A 22643-nucleotide genomic window follows, 5' to 3' on the forward strand; every position below is an offset into this window, starting at 1 on the left:
GAGTTTTGCTGAGCATCTAGTTTCAAGGATTTCACTTTACTCTCTCAGAATATTACCAGTCTTCCCTTTGGGTGAGTATGTTAGACTTTTTTTTTTTTTTTTTTTTTTTTTTTTGGCCAGTCCTGGGGCTTGGACTCAGGGCCTGAGCACTGTCCCTGGCTTCTTCTTGCTCAAGGCTAGCACTCTGCCACTTGAGCCACAGCGCCACTTCTGGCCATTTTCTGTATATGTGGTGCTGGGGAATCGAACCTAGGGCCTCATGTATACGAGGCAAGCACTCTAGCCACTAGGCCATATCCCCAGCCCCTATGTTAGACTTTTTATCCTCTCCTCTTAGTACTGTGGATTTAATTCATGACTTTGCTTTTGTGGGTTTTTTTGTTTGTTTGTTTGTTTTTGGTCGCTCATGGGCTTGAACTCTGGGCCTGGGCACTGTCCCTGTGCTCTTCAGCTCAAAGCTAGCACTACCACTTGGAGCCACAGTGCCACTTCCGGTTTTGTGGTGGTTAATTAGAGATAAGAGTTACATAGATTTTCCTGCTTGGGCTGGCTTTGAACCATGATCCTCAGATCTCAGTCTCCTGCATAGCTAGGGTTACAGGTGTGAGCCACCATTGCCTGGCAGGGTTACAGTTATATAAGTTAGGCAAAGAGTTCATTTCATTTTGAGCAGTGTCACGGCTTCCCTTGTGTCCCTAAAGTCTTTAATTCTCTCCCTGTCCCCCTGGTCTTCAGCCTGAAACCCTGAAGTGTTTCTGAATTACAAGTGGTATTTGCCATAAAGTTATCTGGAAGTGTAACTTTTTTTAATGCCTTGAACTCAGGATCTCACAGTCTCACTTGGCTTTTTTCCTTGGAGCTGGCACTCTACAACTTGTGCCATGCTCCAGCCAAGAATTCTGAGACTAATTGGAATGGAATGTCAAGTTTTTCTGGCTTCAAACCATAACCCTCAGATCTCAGCCTCTTGAGTAGCTAGGATTATAGGCATGAGCCGCTGAAGCTTGGCATGTTTTGTTTTTGACAGAGGTCTTGCTATAGCCCAGGCTGCTCTGGAACATGCAAATCCTCCAGCTTACCACTGCTGGGATTATGGTGCGATTACCATCATCACTCTTGACAGGAAGTATATTTTATAATATCTTAGTTTGTTAGCAATTGGTTATCAGGATATACAGTGGAAATCATACCCTATGCTTATCTGATCCTGCAGATTTCACATTCACCACATTCACTTTTCTCTCAGGTTAGACTACTCATTTTGTCTTTTTTTTTTTTTCCTTCTAGAATCAGAAATCAAACCTAGCATATGCCTTACATATTCAGGGCAAAACATTCTACCACTGAACTGTGTTGCCTCCTCTAATTTTGATTGGTGTGTTATGTGTGTGTTTATGTTGGTACTGAAGCTTGAACTCAGGGCCTGGGCGCTATCCCTGAGTTCTTTTGCTCAAGGTGAGCACTCTACCACTTTGAGCCACAGTGCCACTTCCAGTTTTCTGGTTATTAATTGGAGATAAGAGTCTCGGACTTTCTTGACCAGGTTGGCTTTGAATTGTGACCCTGGGATCTCAGCTTCCTGAATAGCTAGGATTCTAGGCATGAGCCACCAGTGCCTTGCTCATTTGACTTTCTTACTCATGGCTCGTTCTCTACCATTTGAACTATGCTCCAGTCCAGCATTTTACTGGTTAATTGAAGATGGAGTCTCTTGGAATTTTCTGCCTGTGCTGGCTTAGAACCAGGATCCTCTGATTTCAACCTCCTGAGTAATTAGGATTATAGGCATGATCCACTGGCACCTGGCCAGATTTTTATTTTTTAATGTGGCTAGGGAACTTGGCTGTTGCATGTTGAAGGAAAACAGCATAGGAAATCCTCATTTACTATATGGTATACACATACACACACACACACACACACACACACACACACACACACACTTCATATAATCTCTCTCCATGTAAGATTGCTGGGTATTGCTAATGTGGCTTAATTTTTTCAAGATGCCTAGTGCTAGTGTTGCCATTAGTGATCGTTCACTCAATCTGAACTGACTGACACTGTCCTGAATCCTGCAGGCCTTATGTAGGCCTTTCTTCTGATTAACTACTTTAGACACTAATTGCAGCAGAGTTAAACTGCCTCTTTTCCCCATTCTTCCTTTCCCCTATTGCCTTGTGCTTTAAAGTACAAGAAACTCAAGAAACCTAATATAAGCTATTGTTGTTGTTTTAACTTAGGAACTAAGCAAATTTTGGTGGTACAAATGCCCTGTTGACAATCGTCATTTGGTGCCATCAGACTATCTAAAATAAAAATCTAAAAGCAAGACTAGAAAAGGCCCTTTGAGACAAATAAGAGATGTCTTGCATAGTGCTTCCTTCTGGGGACTGAGGGGTGGGAGTAGAAAGAGCACTGTGCTTGCTGGTGTCCTCCAAATGTCCCTTCTGGGAGCTGGATTCTCGTCAGCTTCTGCAGCCAAGAACCTTGATTAAAGAAGGTCTGTTCCACAGAAAGCTCATTGTCAGGATAGCTCAAAACAGATGATTAAAAAAAAAAAAAAAAAAGGCCTGCATCATCAGTGTTTACTTTGTCTTACAGAGGTTTGAGTCCAGCCAATGACACTGGAGCCAAAAAGAAGAAAAAGAAACAGAAAAAGAAGAAAGAAAAAGGCAGTGAGACAGATTCAACCCAGGATCCACCTATGAAGGTAACAAGGAGTTTCTGTGTTCTTGGGAATGATGAGAGCATTTTAAGGTTAATGTGTTAATGTATAGAAACAATTTAGATCATTGGTCTCTGCTAGTATTACTTCAAGATGGGAGAGACTCCAGTGCTGCCTAAACTTCCCCAGACCTTGGTGATGAAACGCTCTCAGTACCTTAAAAGACAGGTTAGACAGTGACTCCCAAGCATGGTACCCATGCTCTGAAAAATACCAGCCCCTGTGCACACCTCTATTGCTTGTTGGAGTTTTTCTCATGGTTATAGGCATGACCATTGGCACCTGGCAAATCCTCTCCATCCTAAAGAAGACTTTTATCTGTTTGCAAGCATTCTCACCATGTCATGAAAACAGAGTCCTGAAGTTGGGAAATATTGAGATTAACACACTGTCACAAAACCCAGACGTATGGGGAAGGGTTTTTTTTTCTTCAAATAAAGCAACATTGCAAGAGAAACACTTTTCTTTGAGGTAGCGCTTGTCTACTTTCTTCAAAGTAGACCTGGTGGGAAAATGGTGGTGATGGGAGACAGCTCAGAGCACACATAAATCCTTCATTTAAGGCAGGTGCCCATGGCTCATGCCTATAATCCTGGCTACTCAGCAGGCTGAGATCTGAGGATTGTGGTTTGAAGCCAGCCCAGGCAAGAAAGTCCGTGAGACTCTTATTTCCAATTAAACACCAAAAAGGCTGGAAATTGAGGTGTGACTCAAAAGATGGCATCAAAAGAAAACAAATATTGTTCACTTAATTTTCAAATACAGGTTTGTTTGGGGTTTTTTGGCCAGTCTTGGGGCTTGAACTCAGCGCCTGGGCACTGACCTTGAGCTTCCTTTGCTCAAGACTAGCACTCTGCCACTTGAACTACAATGACATTTCCAGCCTTTTCTGTTTATGTGGTACTGAGGAATCTAACCAATGCTAGGCAAGCACTCTACCACTAAGCCATATTCCTAGCCCTCAAACACAGCTTTTTTTTTTTTTTTTTTTTTTTTTTTTTACCAGTTGTGGGGCTTGAACTTACAGCCTGAGCACACACTGTCCCTGGCTTCTTTTTGCTCAAGGCTAGCTACTTGAGCCATAGTGAGCCATAGTGCTACTTCCGGCTTTTTCTCTTATGTGGTATTGAGGAATCGAACCCTTTACGCATGCTATGCAAGCACTCTACCACTAAGCCACATTCCCAGCCCCAACCAGCTTATCTTGATAGGTCCCTTCTAGATCAGGGACCTGGAAGCCAATATACACATCTTTCCCCATCTGCTCTGCCTCGCTGTGGTCAACCCCTCTGCTGGAGGCTTGGTCATGTTGCCTAGGTGTCACCCATGCCAATGCACCCAACCAGCTCAAATCCCCTCTCAGAATTGCTTTAGAAACAGTAGTCTCATGCTAGTGTATCTCTGCTTTGCTTTATGCCTCAAATGTTGTTCTCTTATCTTACTAAGACATGGCCGCAAGTAATTTTTAAGTATTTCCAATGCTAGCCCCATTGAGAAAAAAATGGAAAAGAAAAACAAAACTGTTGAAGCTAAGTACTGGTATGTCAGGCCTATAATCCTAGCTATGTAGGAGGCTAAGATCTGAGAATCTCTGTTTAAAGCCAGTTTGGGTAGGCAGATCTATAGGATTTGTCTCCAATAGCCAGCAAGAATCTCAGATATGGAAGCATGGCTCAAGTGCCAACAATGAGCAAAAAACCTGAGAGATTGAAAGGCCGAGTCCAAGCCCCAGTTCCGGCACACAGACAAAACAGTGTTGTTGACCACCCACTACCTAGCCTTTTGCTAGGTGCTTCTAAACCTCTATCCTTACAAGGCAGATGGAGCTTTTCCCATTTCAAATACAAGGGAGATAACTTACCCAAGTCTTTTGGTCATAACTCTAGAACCTGGTTTGTAGCCAAATCTGCTATCAAAATTCATACAGGTGACCAGGTACTAGACTAGGATTACAGGCATGATTACAGGCTCATGCCTGTAATCCTAACTACCCAGGCTGAGATCTGAGGTTTGTGGTTTGAAGCCAGCCAGGGCAATAAAATCCATGAGACTTTTACCTTTATTTAACAACCAAAAAGCTGAAAGTGACTCAAGTGGTAGAGTGCTATCCTTTTTTTTTGCCAGTCCTGGGCCTTGGACTCAGGGCCTGAGCACTGTCCCTGGCTTCTTTTTGCTCAAGGCTAGCACTCTGCCACTTGAGTCACAGTGCCACTTCTGGCCATTTTCTGTATATGTGGTGCTGGGGAATTGAACCCAGGGCTTCAAGTATACGAGGCAAGCGCTCTTGCCACTAGGCCATATCCCCAGCCCTAGAGTGCTATCCTGGAGCAAGAAAAGCTCAGGAACAGCTCCCAGGCCCTGAGTTGAATTCCCAAGAGGGAAAAGTGTGTGTGTGTGTGTGTGTGTGTGTGTGTGTGTGTGTGTGTGTGTGTGTATTTAGAATTTGCATGCAGGGAAGGCTGGGGTTATAATTGACTTTGCAGGTCAAAACTGTTGAAGAAAGGATTTTAATTCAGGGATGAGATTGTTAGGTTTTTCCTTTCTATGTGTCTTCTGCATTGTTTGAAATGATCGTATTTGTTTATTGCTCAACACAAGACTAGAATGGGGACAAACCGAATAGGCAGGCAGCACCTGTTAGCTCATTGTAAGTCATTCTCCTTGTATGGCTTTGGGATTAGGATCAAGGGACCATGCTTCTTCTTTCTGAGTAGTACCCCTTAACTTTTGAGCTTATAGTCAATCAAAACTCTTTAACACAATAGGAATTTTTTCTCTTCAACTCTGTCTTGTCCAGATGAATTCTCTGCCAGCAGAGAGAATCCAGGAAATACAGAAGGCTATTGAGCTGTTCTCAGTGGGTCAGGGACCTGCCAAAACTATGGAGGAGGCCAGCAAGCGGAGCTACCAGTTCTGGGATACACAGCCTGTCCCCAAACTTGGTATGTATGTGCTTTCTTCCCCAGGTGAGAGCCAGGAACAAGCTTCCATGGGGTTCCATGCTGAATCTGTAAGGTTGGCACAGAGCTGTGCAGTTTCTTTTCTTTCTTTCTTTTTTTTTTTTAACCAGTCCTGGGCCTTGAACTCGGGGCCTGAGCACTGTCCCTGGCTTCTTTTTGCTCAAGGCTAGCACTCTGCCACTGGAGCCACAGTGCCACTTCTGGCTTTTTCTTTATATGTGGTGCTGAGGAATTGAACCTAGGGCTTCATATATACGAGGTAAGCACTCTTGCCACTAGGCCATTTTCCCAGCCCCTGTGCAGTCTCTTGATGATTATTTTTAGAAGATAATCTTTAGGGCTGGGAATATAGCCTAGGGGCAAGAGAGCTTGCCTTATATACTTGAAGCCCTGGGTTCTATTCCCCAGCACCACATATACAGAAAATGGCCAGAAGTGGCGCTGTGACTCATGTGGCAGAGTGCTAGCCTTGAGCAAAAGGAAGCCAGGGACAGTGCTCAGGCCCTGAGTTCATGGCCCAAGACTGGCCAAAAAAAAAAAAAAAAAAAAAAGATAATCTTTAAGATGGCATCTAGAAAAGGCTGTTGTTTTATAGAGATTGTATCGTCTCACAAAGCATATGCTGAGACCGATGATGATTCTTGTAGTCCATTATCATCCAATATAAATCTCCAGAACAGTGTTTTGATACATGATGAGTGGGAATGTCTGCCTATGGGTCTATTTTCCCACTTAGATTTGTGAGAGATTGTTTATTTGTCTAGGCAGATGTGCAATTCTGGAATGGTTATAGATTCTCCAGCCTCCTCCCCCTTTTCTTAGTTGATACTGTGTTTAGTAAATGTGGACTAATGCGACATTTTCCTTAACAGGGGTGGTTCAACTTCAGGAGTACTATATATAGCTTTCATCTAGTCTTCCAAAAAGCTAGAATAAACTTTTTCCCCCTGATACCAGGGTTTGAATTCAGGACCTTTCATTCACTCAGCTTGCTTGCCATATACTTTCAGCCCAACTTTTTGCTGGTTATTTTGGAGATGGAAGCTTATGAACTTTTCTACTTATGATCCTCCAGGCCTCAGCTTCTTGAATAGCTAGGGTTATAGGTATGAGCCACTGGCATCTGGCTATAATAAGCTTTTAAAGGAATGAGACAGCTAGAACTTGCAAACATTCCAGAAGGATTGAGCCTAGTAGAGATGTCTGCTGCTTGAGCCACAGCTAACCTTAGTAGCTAGCTTCAGAGATTGAAGTTGACAGGAAGTTTCAGGAGTGGTTGCATCGTGGTTCTAGGATCACTAAGGATCACCTCTTGTTTTCCTCATGGCTGGGGAGGTGAGGATGTTTTACAAAAGCATTTTCCAATACCGTATGTAACTAAGTGCCAGGTTGTCAATGTTGCTGCTGTTCTGTAAAAACATGGTGAGCTGCCAGGTGCCAGTGGCTCACACCTGTCATCCTAGCTACTCAGGAGCCTAAGATCTGAGGATCGTGGTTCAAAGCCAGCCGGGGCAGGAAAGCCCATGAGACTCTTATCTCCAGTTAACCACCAGAAAACCAGAAGTGGAACTGTGGCTCAAACTGGTAGAGCCCTAGACTAGAGTGAAAAAGCTCAGGGACAGAGCCCAGGCCCGGAGTTCAAGCCCAATGACTGACAAGATAGGTAGGTAGATAGATAGATAGCTAGGCAGGCAGATAGATAGGCAGATAGATAGGCAGGCAAAGGCTTGCCATCAGAACATTGTATACATTTGCAAGTCTGTAATCCCAGTAGCTGGGAGGCTGAGGCAAGTTCCAGGTCAACCTAGGCTACTTAGTGACAGCTGTCTAAAGAGTAAGAGGGAGAAGAAAAGAAAGACATTTGTTGGTAATGTCATGTATCTAGCATGAACAGTGATGCTCTTTGTAAAATACAACTCTGAAGTTGACAACCCTCCCTCCTCCCCCACCACTGTGCCACCTCCTTCTTCCCCACTCCAGCCCCATTAAGATTGTCTGACAGCTCTAAGGATAAAGTCTAGTCCTGGAGTACAGGCCCTTGGGAACTGGCCTGGGTGTCTTCTCCAGCCTCATCTAGTTTCAGTTCCTCCCCTTCTTCCTTTCTAGCCTTTCCATGCTCTGGCACAGAGGAGGATTGTGCAGGCCAGGGTGGAGCTGTTGTGTTAGAGAAAGCTTTCAGGCCACTTGCGCAGACTTGGTGATTCAGCTTAAAGGCACTTGTAGGACTCTAAACACAAAGCCAGAGCTGGCAGAACCGTTAGCTGGCCCACACTGCCCAAAGCCCAGGCTGCAGGGCCAGGATTGAGCCTGGCGCCTGGAAGCCATCATCTCTCTGGTTCAGGAATGGGTGCAGTGCATTGTTATTGCTGTTGACACAATGGCATCCTTGTCGCAGCTCCTTACAAATCCCCTCACACCAGGGGTCCTGGGCTAGGGCATGGCAGCCCTCTTTACACTAGCCAAGAGGCAGGAAGCCAGATTAGTAAAGATAAATGTTTGTCATTCAGGAACCCTAGGGAGATTTAAAAGGATTTCCAAAAATGAGCCACCTTAGATCCCAGTGATTGTTCTGAGCATTTGCCATGCACTGGCCTTCAATTAGGGGCACAGGATGGCCAGAGGGTAGGTTTGCCATTGCCAAGCACAGAATGTTCTTCAGATGCAGGGCTCCTAGGGACAGGGGGAACTTTGCCCTGGTCAGTCTATAAGCTGAGCCCTACCTCTCTTCTTTCCTCCCCTACCTCCTCCCTGAGGAAGAGTGAGAGGGGAGAGGGGAGGAGAGAGGGTGAGGCTCATGCTGTGTTCTTCTTCCAGGAGAGGTGGTGAACACTCATGGTCCTGTGGAGCCTGACAAAGACAACATCCGCCAAGAACCCTACACCCTACCCCAGGGCTTCACCTGGGACGCCTTGGACCTGGGGGACCGTGGGGTGGTGAGTAGATGGGGGGGGGGGGTCTGTAGCTTCTAGATCCCTCCTCTAGGACTTTTAGTGGAGCTAAAATGCCTGCTCAGGACTCCACAGAAATAGTGTTCGAGGGGCTGGGGATATAGCCTAGTGGCAAGAGCGCTTGCCTCGTATACATGAAGCCCTGGGTTTGATTCCCCAGCACCACATATACAGAAAATGGCCAGAAGTGGCGCTGTGGCTCAAGTGGCAGAGTGCTAGCCTTGAGCAAGAAGAAGCCAGGGACAGTGCTCAGGCCCTGAGTCCAAGACCCAGGACTGGCAAAAAAAAAGAAAGAAATAGTGTTCGACATCTTAGCATATGGCAAATGGAAAGCTATCCTCTGTAGGATATATTTTTTGTTCATTTGTTCATTCATTAATTCCTTTTTCTTGTGTGTGTGTCAGAACTGAGACTTAAACTCTGAACCTCACACTCTTGCTTAGGTTTGTTTTTTTTTTTTCCTCAAGGCTAGTATTCTACCACTTGAGCTATAGCTTCACTTCCGCCTTTTTTTTTTTTGATGGTTAATTGGAGATAAGAATCTTAGAGACTTTCCTACCTGAAATGGCCTCCAACAATGATCTTCAGGTTTCAGCCTCCAGAGTAGCTAAGATTACAGGTGTGAGCCACTCACCGCTGGATTGCTTGAATTTTAACAGTCCAGCAAGAAACACAAAAAGGTCTTTGGGTCATATGATTAAAAACCAAATATAGCCAGGCATCAGTGGTTCACACCTCTTATCTTAGCTACTTAGGAGGTTAAGATCTGAGAATTGCAGTTCAGTTCCAGCTTGGGAAAGTAAGTATGTGATGGGCTCTTATGTACACTAAACTACCAAAAAAAGCCAGAAGTAGAATTATAGCTCAAGTGGTGGCAGAGAGCTAGCCTTGAGCAAAAAAGCTGAGAGACAGTTACCTAGGTCCTGAGTATCAAGCTCCAGGATCAGCACAATAAAACAAACAAAACCATGTAATTGAAAGAGGCAGTGATTGACCAATCACATGTTGCAAGTGATACAACACACCTGCCTAGCAAATTGATGCCCTTAACTGACCCAGTACCATGGGAGGAGTGGGGAGGATCAGTAGAAACCAATTGCTCCCTCTTGGTGATGAGTCAGAATAATAGAGTAGTTGGTTTGTTAGATGACATTCTTGGTCTACCACTCTGTGTACTTAAGTCTATGAGTGTACTCTTTAGGGATTAGTTTTGCCTTACAACTAACAGAGCTTGTTCCCTCCAAAAAAAATCCCTGCCATGCTTGGAGTAAAGGGAATTTGTGGGATTCAGGGGAGTTTGGTAGGGTACCTTGCCCGCCCTTCTGTAACATCTAGAGCCACAGGATATTGGAGTTGGTCTGCTGCCTCTCAGTGAGCTCCTTGTTTCTCTACAGCTGAAGGAGCTCTACACCCTCCTGAATGAGAACTATGTGGAAGATGATGACAATATGTTCCGATTTGATTATTCCCCAGAGTTTCTTTTGTGGTGAGTTGAAAGGGCTTTCTTTTACTATTATTTTCACTTCGTAAACACTAGAAATTTCAGGATTTTTTTTTCTTTTCTTTTTTGTGGTACTGGGAATAGATTTTGGATCACATGCTTGCTAGGCAAGTTCTCTACCACTTGAGCCACACACCAAAACCCCTCCCCGTCCTTTTTTATTTTTTTAAAGATAGGGTCTCTGGCTTTTGCTTGGACCAACTTTGGACTGATTGTCCTACCTCCTCCTGAGTAGCTGAGGTCCTAGCTGTGCCCTACCATGATGCCTGGATATAAATTCATTTCTCATGTTTTTTGTTTTGTTTTGTTTTGCTTTGCTTTTTTGTGCCAGTCCTGGGGTTTGAACTCCAGCCTAGGGCACAGCCCCTGAGCTCTTTTTACCACTTGAGCCTTCTTCTGGCCTTGGGTGTTTTTAGCTGGAGATAAGAGTCTCATGAATTTTTCTATGTGGGCAGACTTTAACCACAATCTGTAGATCTCAGCCTCCTGCATAACTAGGATTATAGGTGTGAGCCACCAGTCCCTGGCAGAAGGATCATTTTATATCCAGTTTCTCACTGTGCTCATTTGTGTGCTGGATGAGCTGTCTGCCTATCTGAGTCATGTTTATCTTCCAGGAAAAGCTGGGTAGGGTGATACCAGCCTGTAATCCCAGCTGCTTAGTCTGAAGAAGAAGGATCACAAGTGCAGGGCCAGCCTGGCAATCTTACCAAGATGATGTCTCAAAAAAAAATTTTAAGGGCTGGATAGTTCAGTGGTAGAGTGCTTACTTTGTATGCGTGAGACTCTGGGTTCAGTCCCCAGTAACATCAAGAGAAAAATGCATCTAGGAAGACAGACATGTGGGACTGAAGTGAAGAGGGCTGCCTGAAAAGGGCAGGAAACGCAGAACGGACAGGCAGAAAGATGCCTGGAGAGGCAGCTCCCAGTCAAAAGACCCACTGGCCCCCTGAAGTCCTTTGGTGTTTAAGTTGTCAAAATGAACATAAAGAGCCAGGTATGGGGTACATGCTCTTATTTGAGAGGCAGAGACCAGAGAATCACAACTGTAAGGCCAGATGTAGCAAGATCCTATCACAAGATAGTTTCTTTCTGTCACTTGAACTGTCGCACTCGAGGCCTGAGTACTGTCCCTGAGCTCTTCTGCTCAAGGTAGTGCTCTACCACTTTGAACCACAGCACCACTTCCAGTTTTCTGGTAGTTAATCATAGATAAAAATCTCATGGACTTTCCTGCCTGGGCTGGCTTCAAACCATGATCCTCAGAGATCTCAGCTTCCCGAGTAGCTAGGATTACAGGCATGAGCGCACACTCACAGGGAAGGGAGGGGGGTGAAAGAAAGAGAGAAATTGGGTCAGAAGTGAAATGCTCAGTGTGACAGCCTTGTTTTGGTGAGTAAGGCCAAGTGGGCTGAGCATTGAGAAATGGCTATGGCAGGATTCCATTTGTTTCCAGGAAGGCCTGGCCCTAAAGAATTAAGCTATTAATCTCTAAGGAAGTGGTATTGCCAGGCTTGACCTGAACACGGCTCTGGAGCCCAGAAAGATTTCCAGCTGCTGCAAAGAGCACCAACCCTTGTATATTTTTCAGGGCTCTCCGGCCTCCAGGATGGCTTCCCCAGTGGCACTGTGGGGTTCGAGTGGTCTCAAGTCGGAAACTGGTTGGGTTCATTAGTGCCATCCCAGCAAATATCCACATCTATGACACGTAAGCACCCTTATCTCCCTACCCTGTACCCATCTTACTTCATTTGGGAGGGAGGAGCAGTAAGTTACATGAGCCTCATGAAAAGAAAAGGGAGGAGCCCATGGAAGGGAGCACCCTGGTACTGGGAATGCAAATTCCTCATAGGTGTCACATGTCTTGCTCATTTGTGGCTGGTTCCTGTCTGTGACCTGGGCTGGGAGATGCCTGCCCACTACTACTGTGCTCCTGGCCTACCTAGTTACACATCATGCTCATAAGCAGCTTCAAAAATCGAAGCCAGGGCTGGGAATGTGGCTTAGTGGTAGAGTGCTTGCCTAGCATGCACAAAGCCCTGGGTTCGATTCCTCAGCACCACATAAACAGAAAAAGCTGGAAGTAGCACTGTCGCTCAAATGGTAGAGTGCTAGCCTTGAGCAAAATTAGAAGCTCAGGGACAGTGCCTAGGCCCTGAGTTTGAGCCCCAGGACTGGCATAAAAATATTGAAACCAATATGACCCAGATTTAGAGGGCCATTAGGGCCTCCCATCATCACTGATCTTTTTCCCTGGAAATGGCACAGCCATCTGCGAGTCTTCTGGGTTTATAAGCTGTACATTCTTGTGGGAACCCAAATGCTACAATAGCCTTGACTTAATCTGGGGTTTTCTGTGCAGGCTCCCTGAATGCTGCAGGTAGGATTCCCCAGTCCACTCTAGGGGATTCACAGAGTTAATGGTACCTTTAGGTAAAGACATTAATGGCACCCTTGCTTCCCTTTGTAAATGGGGTCCATATGGAGGTAAGGCTGCCATCTTGCCTGGTGGAAGCTGGTAGAGTAATGAGAGAAAGAGCCTAATGCTGACTGCTAAGCGCAGGTGGCATCTAAATGCACACCTGTGCTAAAGTTCCCCCTTCAGCTCCACATGCTGGAAGACATTACCAGTACTTGCGGTATCATTGGCATTTTCTCTTTCTCCTCAGAGAGAAGAAGATGGTGGAGATCAACTTCCTGTGTGTCCACAAGAAGCTGCGCTCCAAGAGGGTGGCTCCAGTGCTGATCCGAGAGATAACCCGAAGAGTCCACCTGGAGGGCATTTTCCAGGCTGTTTACACTGCCGGGGTGGTGTTGCCAAAGCCTGTTGGCACCTGCAGGTAAGAATCTTGGTGTTGGTCCTAAAAATGCAGGTGTCCTGCTCTAGTTGCAAAGCTAATGTCACCATGAGGTGCAGCTCTGTACCTCTGCTCCAGCCATGCACTGGAGCAGCTCCAGTTGCTAGTGTCTGGTGGGCAGGGAGTATGATGGGGAGCAGACTGGAAGGAGATTAGCCATTCTCAGCTCCTGCAGTTACTGCCATTTAGAGATTGGAGGTGAAGGGGGGAACAAAAGCTGAGAGTTTTAAGTGGTTAGCTCAAGTTTGTTTTGAATATCGTGTGAGCCAAAGAGAGCTTGTCTGATCTCTGTGTGATCTAAGGACAACTCCTGTCTTAGAAAGTTGTTGGAAACAATTGAATAATCTTTGCCTAGAGAACTGGAAAATAAAAACACCAGGTGAATGCAGAAGAGGAGGAAGGAGGAGGGTAAGCACATCTGCCAATCTTCTGGCATGACTGTCAGTCTTCCCACTGACTTGGTTCCGGAAGAGAGGATGCACTCCCCCAGGCAACTGCTGTTAACGAGGGAATGGCTTTTGAAGTTGAGAAAGGAAAATAAAGGGGAAACAATCAAAAGAGCCATGATGGTAGCTCTGCACCCACCCTGGGAGGCTAGCAGAGATGCCAGAGTCCAAGCAAGGCCTGATGCATCTCTCACGCCACCTGCTGGCCATCCTTGCCACTGTCCTCTCTAGCAATACGACTAGTCCGCGTTCTCTGAAGACAGGACCTTTGTGTCTCCACAGGTACTGGCATCGGTCCCTAAACCCACGGAAGCTGATTGAAGTGAAGTTCTCCCACCTGAGCAGAAACATGACCATGCAGCGCACCATGAAGCTCTACCGACTGCCAGAGGCCAGTGGCACTCTGAGGCGGGGAATAGGGGCAGATAGAGACAGAAAGGCCCAGCCTCAGCAGGGAAGGAGCAGAGCGGAGGGTGGAGAGCTTGCCTACAGTCTCCAGATTCTTTTTTCTGTTTATTTTAGTTTTATTTTTCTTGGTTCTGCTGAGTCTGCCTAGGCTTGTTTCTCTGCCATCTGTTGATAAGCTCAAAGAAACCCCTGTTCTCTAATATTAGCCTGCCAGGCATAAGTAGGAAAGATGAATCCACTTACTGAATCTTAATACATGGACTTGTCACACCTGTCTCAGAGCCCAGTGTACCTGAACCCTCTACGCTGCTGGGATGTGTTTAGTGTCCTATTCTATGTGGCCTAAGCTTGTGAAAGAAGCCCAGATTTCAAATCCTGGTTCCCCCCCCCCCCCCCCCCCCGCACCACACACACTCAGCTTGGGCACTGAGGAACTGGCAGTCTGCAACACGCTGGTTTTCTGCTATGCGTCTCTGTCTGTTTCCCAAAGGAATAAGTTCCTGTTGTCCAGTAGTGCCTGGCTTCAGGGCCCTGGGACAGTGAGTGGGAAACCCCTTCTCTTTCCTTGAAGCACTTCTGTTCTGCTGTCCTCCCAGTGACCAAGCACCTGCCATGCAGTGCAGAGGGCTGCAGTGCAGACAGCTGCACCCGGTCTCTGCTTACCCCAGCATGGGGCTAGCCTGCCACTGGATTGGGGTTACCAGAGTCCCATCTGGAGAATGCAGCAACATGGTTACAAATTGCCAAAAACAGATTTGGGAAGCTGGGTATGGATGGTGTGTGACTGGTCCACTGCTTGGGAGGGTGAGGCAGGAGGATTGAGAGTTCTAGACCAGCCAGGGCTACCTGGTAAGACCCTGTCTCAAAACAAAAACAAAGGATTGAGAGAGCTAGGCACCAGTGGCTCATGCCCATAATCCTGTCTACTCAGGCTGAAATCTAAGGATTGTGGTTTGAAGCCAGCACAGGTGGAAAGTCCACAAGACTGGTACATTTACACACACACACACACACACACACACACACACACACCCCACCACCACCCCAGCAGCAGCCGCCTGGGCAGAGTCTGAGTGGCTCTTATCTCTAGTTAACCTCCAAAAAGCTGTGGTTCAAGTGGTAGAGCTCCAGCCTTGAGCAAAACAGCTAAAGGACAGTGCCCAAGCCCTAAGTTCAAGCCTTAGTGGGTGTTTTCTCCCCTGTGTTAGCATGGCCAGTGAGTGTGTCCTGTGTTCTAGACAGGTGGAGAGCCATGTTGAAATGCTCTGGATTGGGCTGGGAATATGGCCTAGTGGTAGGGTGCTTGCCTTGCATACATGAAGCCCTGGGTTTCATTCCTCAGCACCACAGATAGAGAAACCGCCAGAAGTGGCGCTGGGGCTCAAGTGGTAGAGTGCTAGCCTTGAGCAAAAAGAAGCAAGGGACAGTGCTCAGGTCCTGAGTTCAAGCCCCAGGACTGGCAAACAAAAATAAAAGAAATGCTCTGGATCTGTGTTGGGGTGAGGGAGCCCATGATGGCTGTGTTTTCAGCCCACAATTTGAGGTGTCACTATTGGCTGCCATATAGGATCAGGTTCTCTAAGGAGATCTGGGTTAGGAAGGATTTTTACTTTTTTTTTTTTTTTTTGCCAGTCCTGGGGCTTGAACTCAGGGCTTGAGCACTGTCCCTGGCTTCTTTTTGCTCAAGGCTAGCACTCTACCACTGGAGCCACAGCGCCATTTCTGGCCATTTTCTATATATGTGGTGCTGAGGAATTGAACCCAGGGCTTCATGTGTATGAGGCAAGCACTTTTACCACTAAGCCACATTCCCAGCCCCTTACTATTTTATTTTTGTATACAGGTCCTGGGGCTTTGAACTCAGAGCCTGGGCTGCCCCTGAGCTCTTAAGCTGAAGGGCTAGTGCTCAAGGCTTGAGCCACAGCTCCACCTCCAGATTTTTGGGTGCTTAATTGGAGATAAGTCTCATGGACATTCGTATCCAGGCTGGCTTTAAACCACGATTCTCAGATCTCAGCCTCCTGACTAGGACTTGCCTCAGCCTCCCAGCTACTGGGATTATAGACATGCAGATTTATACAGTGTTCTGATGGCAAGCCTTTGCCTATTTATTTAGTTATTTATATTGAACTCCAGGCCTGGGCACTGTCCCTGAGCTTTTTCGCTCAAGTCTAGTGCTCTACCAGTTTGAGCCACAGTTCCACTTCCAGTTTTCTGGTGATTAATTAGAGATAAGAGTCTCATAGACTTTCCTTTCCCAGGCTAGCTTTGAACCATGATCCTCAGATCTCAGCCTTCTGAGTAGTTAGGATTACAGGCTTGAGCCGCCTGTGCCTGGCTAGTCTGTGTTTTCTTAAGAAACATAGATGGGTCACGTAGATGAAAGAGACTGATCCAACAGCTTCAGCCTGGATGGCAGCCATCCTGAGGAGAAAGAGGGCCAGAAACACTGTAGAGGCTTCATCCAGCTGAGTCTTCCCAGAGTCCTGGGAAACATGCTGAGGGTGACCAAGGATTATCTCTTGAGGGCCTGGGAGGACAGATCAGAGTGATGGCAGGTCCACAGATGACATCTTTTCTGTCTTCCAGACTCCCAAGACAGCGGGGCTGCGACCAATGGAAAAAAAGGACATTCCAGTAGTGCACCAGCTGCTCACCAGGTACTTGAAGCAGTTCCACCTCACGCCAGTTATGAGCCAGGAGGAGGTAGAGCACTGGTTCTACCCCCAGGAGAACATCATTGACACTTTTGTGGTAGAGGTAAGTCACAAAGAATGGTTCCTAGCGAGGTGGCCCCCTGAAGCACCCAGATTCCCCAATACCTTACATTGGCACTCCAGGCTTCTTGGGCCCTCTCTGTTTGGTCATCTAAAAGACAGGGCATTCTAGATTGTGTTTGGTGAAAACTTTGGCTCTGGCTTGAGCCTCCTAGTCCCTAATAACAGAAGAATAAAATCCCTTGTCAGTAGCTAGGTGAGACTTTGCTGCTCTATGTGTCCCACACATGAGACCCAGTCTGGGCCGTGAGAACTGTTAGAAAACGTCCCTGGCAATGCTCAGCCAGGAAGGAGGATTAGCTCAGAGCAGAGCCCAGCCCAGCTCCGTCCTCAAGTGTTCTCAGCCAGTGTACTTCCTCTCCTTGCATATCCGGTTTCACCATTCAGCTAGAGGGCAAAGCTGTGTGTAAGAGAATGTGGTGCTCCTGGTCCACGTTATCATTGTGCACGAGTGACAATACCTTTTCATTGTCTTCCCTTCAGAATGCAAACGGTGAGGTGACAGATTTCCTGAGCTTTTATACACTTCCCTCCACCATCATGAACCATCCAACCCACAAGAGTCTAAAAGCTGCTTATTCTTTCTACAACGTTCATACCCAGACCCCTCTTCTAGACCTCATGAGCGATGCCCTTGTTCTCGCCAAAATGGTAAGGAGCAGACCAGAGGGTCTCATATATAAGAGGAAGGGAGGGAGCAGTGGTGAGCACAGCTTCCAGTAGAGCCTTGCCCACAAGCCCTTCACCCTCCTGATCTTAGGCACGGTCCCAGCAGTTCCCAGCCCCAAACTCAAAGCTAGGAGAGTTTGGAGCACACCAGGAGCCTGAGAGTCAGATCACCGTGGAGTAAACGGGTAGCTCGTGGTCCTTTTCTGATCTTATCTATTCTTTCTCCTGCTGCCCTGCAGAAAGGGTTTGATGTGTTTAATGCACTGGATCTCATGGAGAACAAAACGTTCCTGGAGAAGCTCAAGTTCGGCATAGGGGATGGCAACTTGCAGTATTACCTGTACAATTGGAAGTGCCCCAGCATGGGGGCCGAGAAGGTACGAGTGGTGCAGCCAGGGGTAAAGCCTGCTAGAGAGCTGGAGTCTCCAGCAAAAATAGCCAGTGGCTCACGCCTGTAATCCTAGCTACTCAGAAGGCTGAGATCTGAGGTTCAAAGCCAGCCCGGGCAGGAAAGTCTGTAAGACTCTGATCTCCAATTAATCACAGAAAAAGCCAGAAGTAGAGCTGTGGCCTAAGTGGGAGAGCTTTGAGTAAAAGGAGCTCAGGGACAGCTCCCAGGCCAAAAGTTCAAGCCCCAGGACAAGCCAGAGAAAAAATCATGGGTCTGGGATGCGGCATGGGTCTGGGCCCTGGTGTTTGGGCCCTTGGAAGATGGCCTGCTGGTGTTTCCTCTCTCTGCAGTGGGTGATGATGGTCAAGGGCCAGGCCCTTGAGCCTCGCAGAATCAAGAGGCTTGTCTCTGGTTCTTTTTCCCACCGAGAACCACCTGTCTGGCTGAGGCAGAACATTCTACACTGCCTGAAGAAACTAGAATCTCTGGATTTGTCTGTCCTATCCTGTCCTTAGAGTAGCCCGGGGATATGGGTATCACGAGCATTTATAGAATGCTGTCCTGTGAGCCAGAGGGAGGCCTTTGGCCTTGTATCCTTGGGATGCTGCCATTGCTTTACTTGAAGGCCCTGGAGAAGTGTAAGCCTGGTGTGGAGGTGAGGTGAGAGGCTCGTTGGGCTTAGTATGAGCCCTCCCAAAGCAAGAGGGTTGTTTTATGAGTTCAGTGGACCTCACTCCCGGGTGAGGAGACAGGAGAGTCCTAGAAGCTGACAACTCAACTCTCCCATTGGCTCCCCTAGGTTGGACTGGTGTTACAGTAACCAATCACCAGTGAGATTCTGGATAAAGCCACTGAAAATTCAAACCAGGAAATGGAACCCCACCACTTGTTGGTCCAACTTTCACAAACGTGAGCATCCCTGGCAAAGGGAACAGAACTGAACCGGCTTTACCAAACGGCCAGCGAACTTGACAATTGTATTGCAATGGCGTCGGCTGCGTGATGTCACCTCTGGCCGAATCTCTGGTTCTCCCTGTTTTCTAATTAATCACATCCTCATGCAGCCGTGATCAAGGGAATGTAACTGCTGAAAACTAGCTCGTGATTGGCATATTATGGAGTTAACGGGTGAATAATAAAAGTATATATATATTATATATATAAATATTTTAAATATCGTTCATGTTCCAAATGTACAAGGAGGTTTGATCTCTAATGAGAAGCTGAATCCAGTCATTCCTCAGAATTAGAACCTAAAGGCAGGGGTGGACAGACATACCGGCACAGCTCACTTCCTTCAGAAGCAGGCATTGGCTTTTTTCAGGGGAGCACTTCCACCTGTTCCCCTTTGGAATCAGCTGCCTTTAATTGGGGAGGGAAGAGGAAGGACTCTTCCAGCTTGGGAGAGGGCTCAGATCTCTCAGGGTGAAAGGTGGAGCCCCTGGGTGGGGCTGACCCTTAGCAAGGCTCTTCTTGAAGGGCTCAGCCCTTTTCTGCACTGAGACTGAGCAGTGGGGACAATCATGGAAGCAGATTTCATTTATCAAATAAGTTCCTCTTCCACACACACACCCCCCCTCAGGCCAGCTCCCTCTAGGAGGTCATCCTGCCAAGTGACTTAAAAGGGCTCTTGAGCCAGCTGTTGCCAACCTTGCAGGGACGTGTCCCCTGTGAGATTTTGCCTTTTTACTGCCTGGGATGACTGGCAGTTTGAAGAGGACCTTGAACCTCCTTGTAGCATCTGGAACCTTGTGAAGACCACATCAGTGCAAGCCCTACTTAGTGCCCTCCTGTCCCCAGGGTGGCTGGGCAGAGATGACCTAGGCTGACACCCAGGCCTTTCCAGCCCCAGCGCCTGGCCTGTGCCTTCCAGCCCATCAGCCATCTCTTGCTCTGCTCCTCCCTGTGTCTCCATTCTAGGACACAAAGCCACAGGGACAGCAAGAAGTGGGGACTTGGCGACATTGCCATTGTCTAAGTCTGGTTTTCACTGATGATATTTTGTGGATTTTTGTGGTGGTAGTGATGGGTTTGGATGCTGCCAGTTTCTCCAGAAGTAACCAAGCCTCTGGTCATGTGGTGGCCCACGTCAGCATTCTTCAGTGGTGTTCAGCCAAGTGGCCTGGGAGGATCAGGTTCAGGCTGTGAACTGTCAGCCAGCTGCATCAGCCTGCTCTTGGAGAAAGCCCCTGGGGGACAGCTCCGTGTGTGGCATCGAGGTGTGTGGTGTGGAGTTTCCTTTCTCTTTCACCTTTCAGCTTCTTGAAGGGGAAGAAATCCTTAGCCAGGAGCCAGGGTCAGCTTCATCCCACAAGCTGAAGCCACTGTACGGGCCAACTGGGATTTGCTTCCGGCTATAGATTCTGGTATGGTTTGCCAGAGGCTAATTCTGCAGTCTCCAAAGCTGGAGGAGATTGTGTACTTGGGATGGGGCTGTGGCTCTGTGGGAAAGCTGCCTGCTTTCTGCAGACTGCTGCTAGGGGCAGCAGCTCTCATGTGGTGGATTCTCATCACAGGATCTTGGGGGCCTTGTTCCTCCCCCACTGTCCTGTGCTGAAAACTACAGGCACCAGAGAAGGTGGCTGACCTTTGACTCCAAGATACCCAGACCAAAGAAGCTGCTGTTCTCGGCAAGATGCACAGAGATCCAGCAGAGTTCCACAGACGCAGATGCAGACAGGAGTGAGTCTCAGACTTCAGACTTGGTGCCCCAAGGGCCGGAGTGCTCACTCTGCTCAGGCTTCTTAGATATCAAAGAACAAGTGCTTTAGTCTTTCCTACCTTGGGCAGGACCTGGAACTTGATCAGTTCTGAGCCAGGTTCAGGCTTCATTTGCCTCTGAGATCTGGGGTACACCTATCTCTGGAATGAGCTCTAATTTGGTTGGCTCTGGTCATGGGACGAAAACAAAAGAAAGTCTCAGGTGGCTGATCTGAAAGAAACATCTCCTGGCAACTGTCCCAGTATTTCTCTCCCCAAAGTCAGGCAGCCTGCCCCTTGGACTCATTTCCTCATGGTGGGGGCCTAGCCAGGTCTGCAGGAGTCGGCTCAGGAGCTTCTTTTTTATCCTAACCTTCTCTGGGTTCTTCACTCAGCCCCTTCTGGGATTTGGGGCCAGAGAGCATGAAGGCATTCAGGGCCACCTTGCAGGAGCCGTGTAGTATGGGGGCCTCGAAGCTGACTTGAATCAAACAAGGCAGGATCCTAAGACCTCCCAGCTGACTGGCTCCTAGCAGACACTGAGAAGGCCTCTGGGGCCTGGCCCCCTTCCTCGCTGCACAGTCTTGGCTGCTGTGTTCCGAAGACCACTCTGCCCTTTGGATGGCGTCCATTTTCCTAGTCTGTAGGGACAGAGCCAGATAGAGAAGAGGCCTACATACTACTTGTTTTCCCCACACATGCGTGTTTCCAGAGATGCACATGTCTGAAGGCTGGCTCATGGCAAGTACTCTGACTCTGATTTTCAATGGAAAATTTCAGGCTTGCCTGCAAATTCTTCTTATCTGCCCTTCCCTGCTTCCTTGCTGGCTCTCTGAAGCCCAGAGGTGGTGTCTTATGGTCTTGAATTCTTTCCCTAAAGATGACTAGCACTTGGCCAGCCTGAGGGCCTAAAGGCCCTGGACAGTTGACAGTTCAGAAGGAACTGTCAGGACGGGGGAGGCCAGGAGTGCTTTGGGGTAACCCATGGCTTGGTCTCACCTGCCTCAGAACCAGAGGACACCCAAGGTTTCAGTTTTGCAGGCAGGCCTGCAACAGACCACCTTGGAGACTGTTTAGGACAATTTCATTAAAAACAAAAACTCAAAAATATTGGCAAGCAAGGTGCCACACCTGGGGACAGGGGGAGGGAAGCTGCACCGTTTTGTCTTGGCTTTTCTTTTGGCTGTAGGGGGGGCATCCATTTCCAGGGTGGGGGAGGTGATACCAAATGCATTGTTGTTCTGCTCCGTACATCTCACTTGTTTCTAATAAAGGAAGCAGCTGAACAAACTGATCTCCTGGTATTCCTCTGGTCAGCAGGTGGCAGTGAGACAGATGGAGTCTTGGGGCCTGGGGGCCTGTGTTAGAACAAGGGTGACAAGAAAGGCTACCTGGAATCACAGTGCCAGGTGGCTTTGAAAGGCTGGGAGAAGCAACCTGGCCTGGGTCAGCACTGCGTGCTTTAGCGATGGAGCTGTCCTGACCCATCCATTTCCCCCCTCCGGCCAGGTCATAAATGGCTCCTGCCACTATGTCCAGATGTCCTATCACTTTAGGCCACCAATCAGGTAGTTTTGTAAGCCACCAGGGGGCGCTGTACTGATAACATAGATGGGGTTTTAACTCTGCCTCATGCTTGCTAGCCAGTTGCTCCAGTCCATCTTTGCCTTTATTTTCAAATAAGATCTTGTGCTATGCTTTGGCTAGACTGGACCGTGGTCCTTCTACTTTTTAAAGATTTTAATTTTTCTGCATAACTGGGATTACAGGCATGTATACCACCATGCTCAGTTCTTGAAATGGGGTCTTACTTTTTGCTTAGGCTGACCAAAACCATGATCTAACCTATCTCCACCTTATGAGTATCTAGGATTACAGACTTAAGCCACCCTGCCCAGCTCTTTTGTTTTGTACTGAGTCAACAAACTAGTATTGGGGCTTGAACTGAAGGCCTCATACTCTGCTTTTTATCTTATGGGTGGTGCTCTTCTTGGTTTAATGGAGATAAAAGAATCACTAGTACCAGGTGCTGGTGGCTCACACCAGTAATCCTAGCTACTCAGGAGACAGAGATCTGAGGGTTGCGGTTCTGAGCAAGCCAGGGCAAGAAAGTCCATGAGACTCTAATCTCCAATTAATCATAGAAAAAGCCGGAAGTGGTGCTGTGACTTAACTGGTAGAATGCTAGCCTTAAGCACAAAGAGGCTCAGGGACAACACCCAGGCCCTGAGTTCAAACACACACACACACACCAGGC

General features: G+C 47.5%; 1 protein-coding gene and 1 long non-coding RNA gene across 2 annotated transcripts in view; one reads left to right on the forward strand and one right to left on the reverse strand.

The window, feature by feature from the left end:
- Nmt1 (N-myristoyltransferase 1) overlaps positions 1 to 21476 on the forward strand; it is a 36530-nt gene extending 15054 nt beyond the window's left edge. The window contains exons 2-12 of the mRNA XM_048365048.1: positions 2605 to 2713; positions 5526 to 5670; positions 8503 to 8621; positions 10031 to 10122; positions 11729 to 11845; positions 12807 to 12977; positions 13724 to 13832; positions 16439 to 16609; positions 17110 to 17277; positions 17535 to 17672; positions 18486 to 21476. Of these exons, the coding sequence (XP_048221005.1) occupies positions 2605 to 2713; positions 5526 to 5670; positions 8503 to 8621; positions 10031 to 10122; positions 11729 to 11845; positions 12807 to 12977; positions 13724 to 13832; positions 16439 to 16609; positions 17110 to 17277; positions 17535 to 17672; positions 18486 to 18506 (1360 nt within the window). The 3' untranslated portion in view covers positions 18507 to 21476. The remainder of the gene's footprint in view (positions 1 to 2604; positions 2714 to 5525; positions 5671 to 8502; positions 8622 to 10030; positions 10123 to 11728; positions 11846 to 12806; positions 12978 to 13723; positions 13833 to 16438; positions 16610 to 17109; positions 17278 to 17534; positions 17673 to 18485) is intronic.
- Positions 7400 to 14894, reverse strand: LOC125365163. The gene is made up of 3 exons (XR_007213660.1): positions 14864 to 14894; positions 14148 to 14150; positions 7400 to 7621 (listed from the first exon to the last, which is right to left on the reverse strand). It is a non-coding gene; the product is annotated as an uncharacterized LOC125365163 (long non-coding RNA).
- Positions 21477 to 22643: the final 1167 nt, after the last annotated feature.

This window comes from Perognathus longimembris, chromosome 17, assembly GCF_023159225.1.
Source record: "Perognathus longimembris pacificus isolate PPM17 chromosome 17, ASM2315922v1, whole genome shotgun sequence".
Taxonomy (NCBI): domain Eukaryota; kingdom Metazoa; phylum Chordata; class Mammalia; order Rodentia; family Heteromyidae; genus Perognathus; species Perognathus longimembris.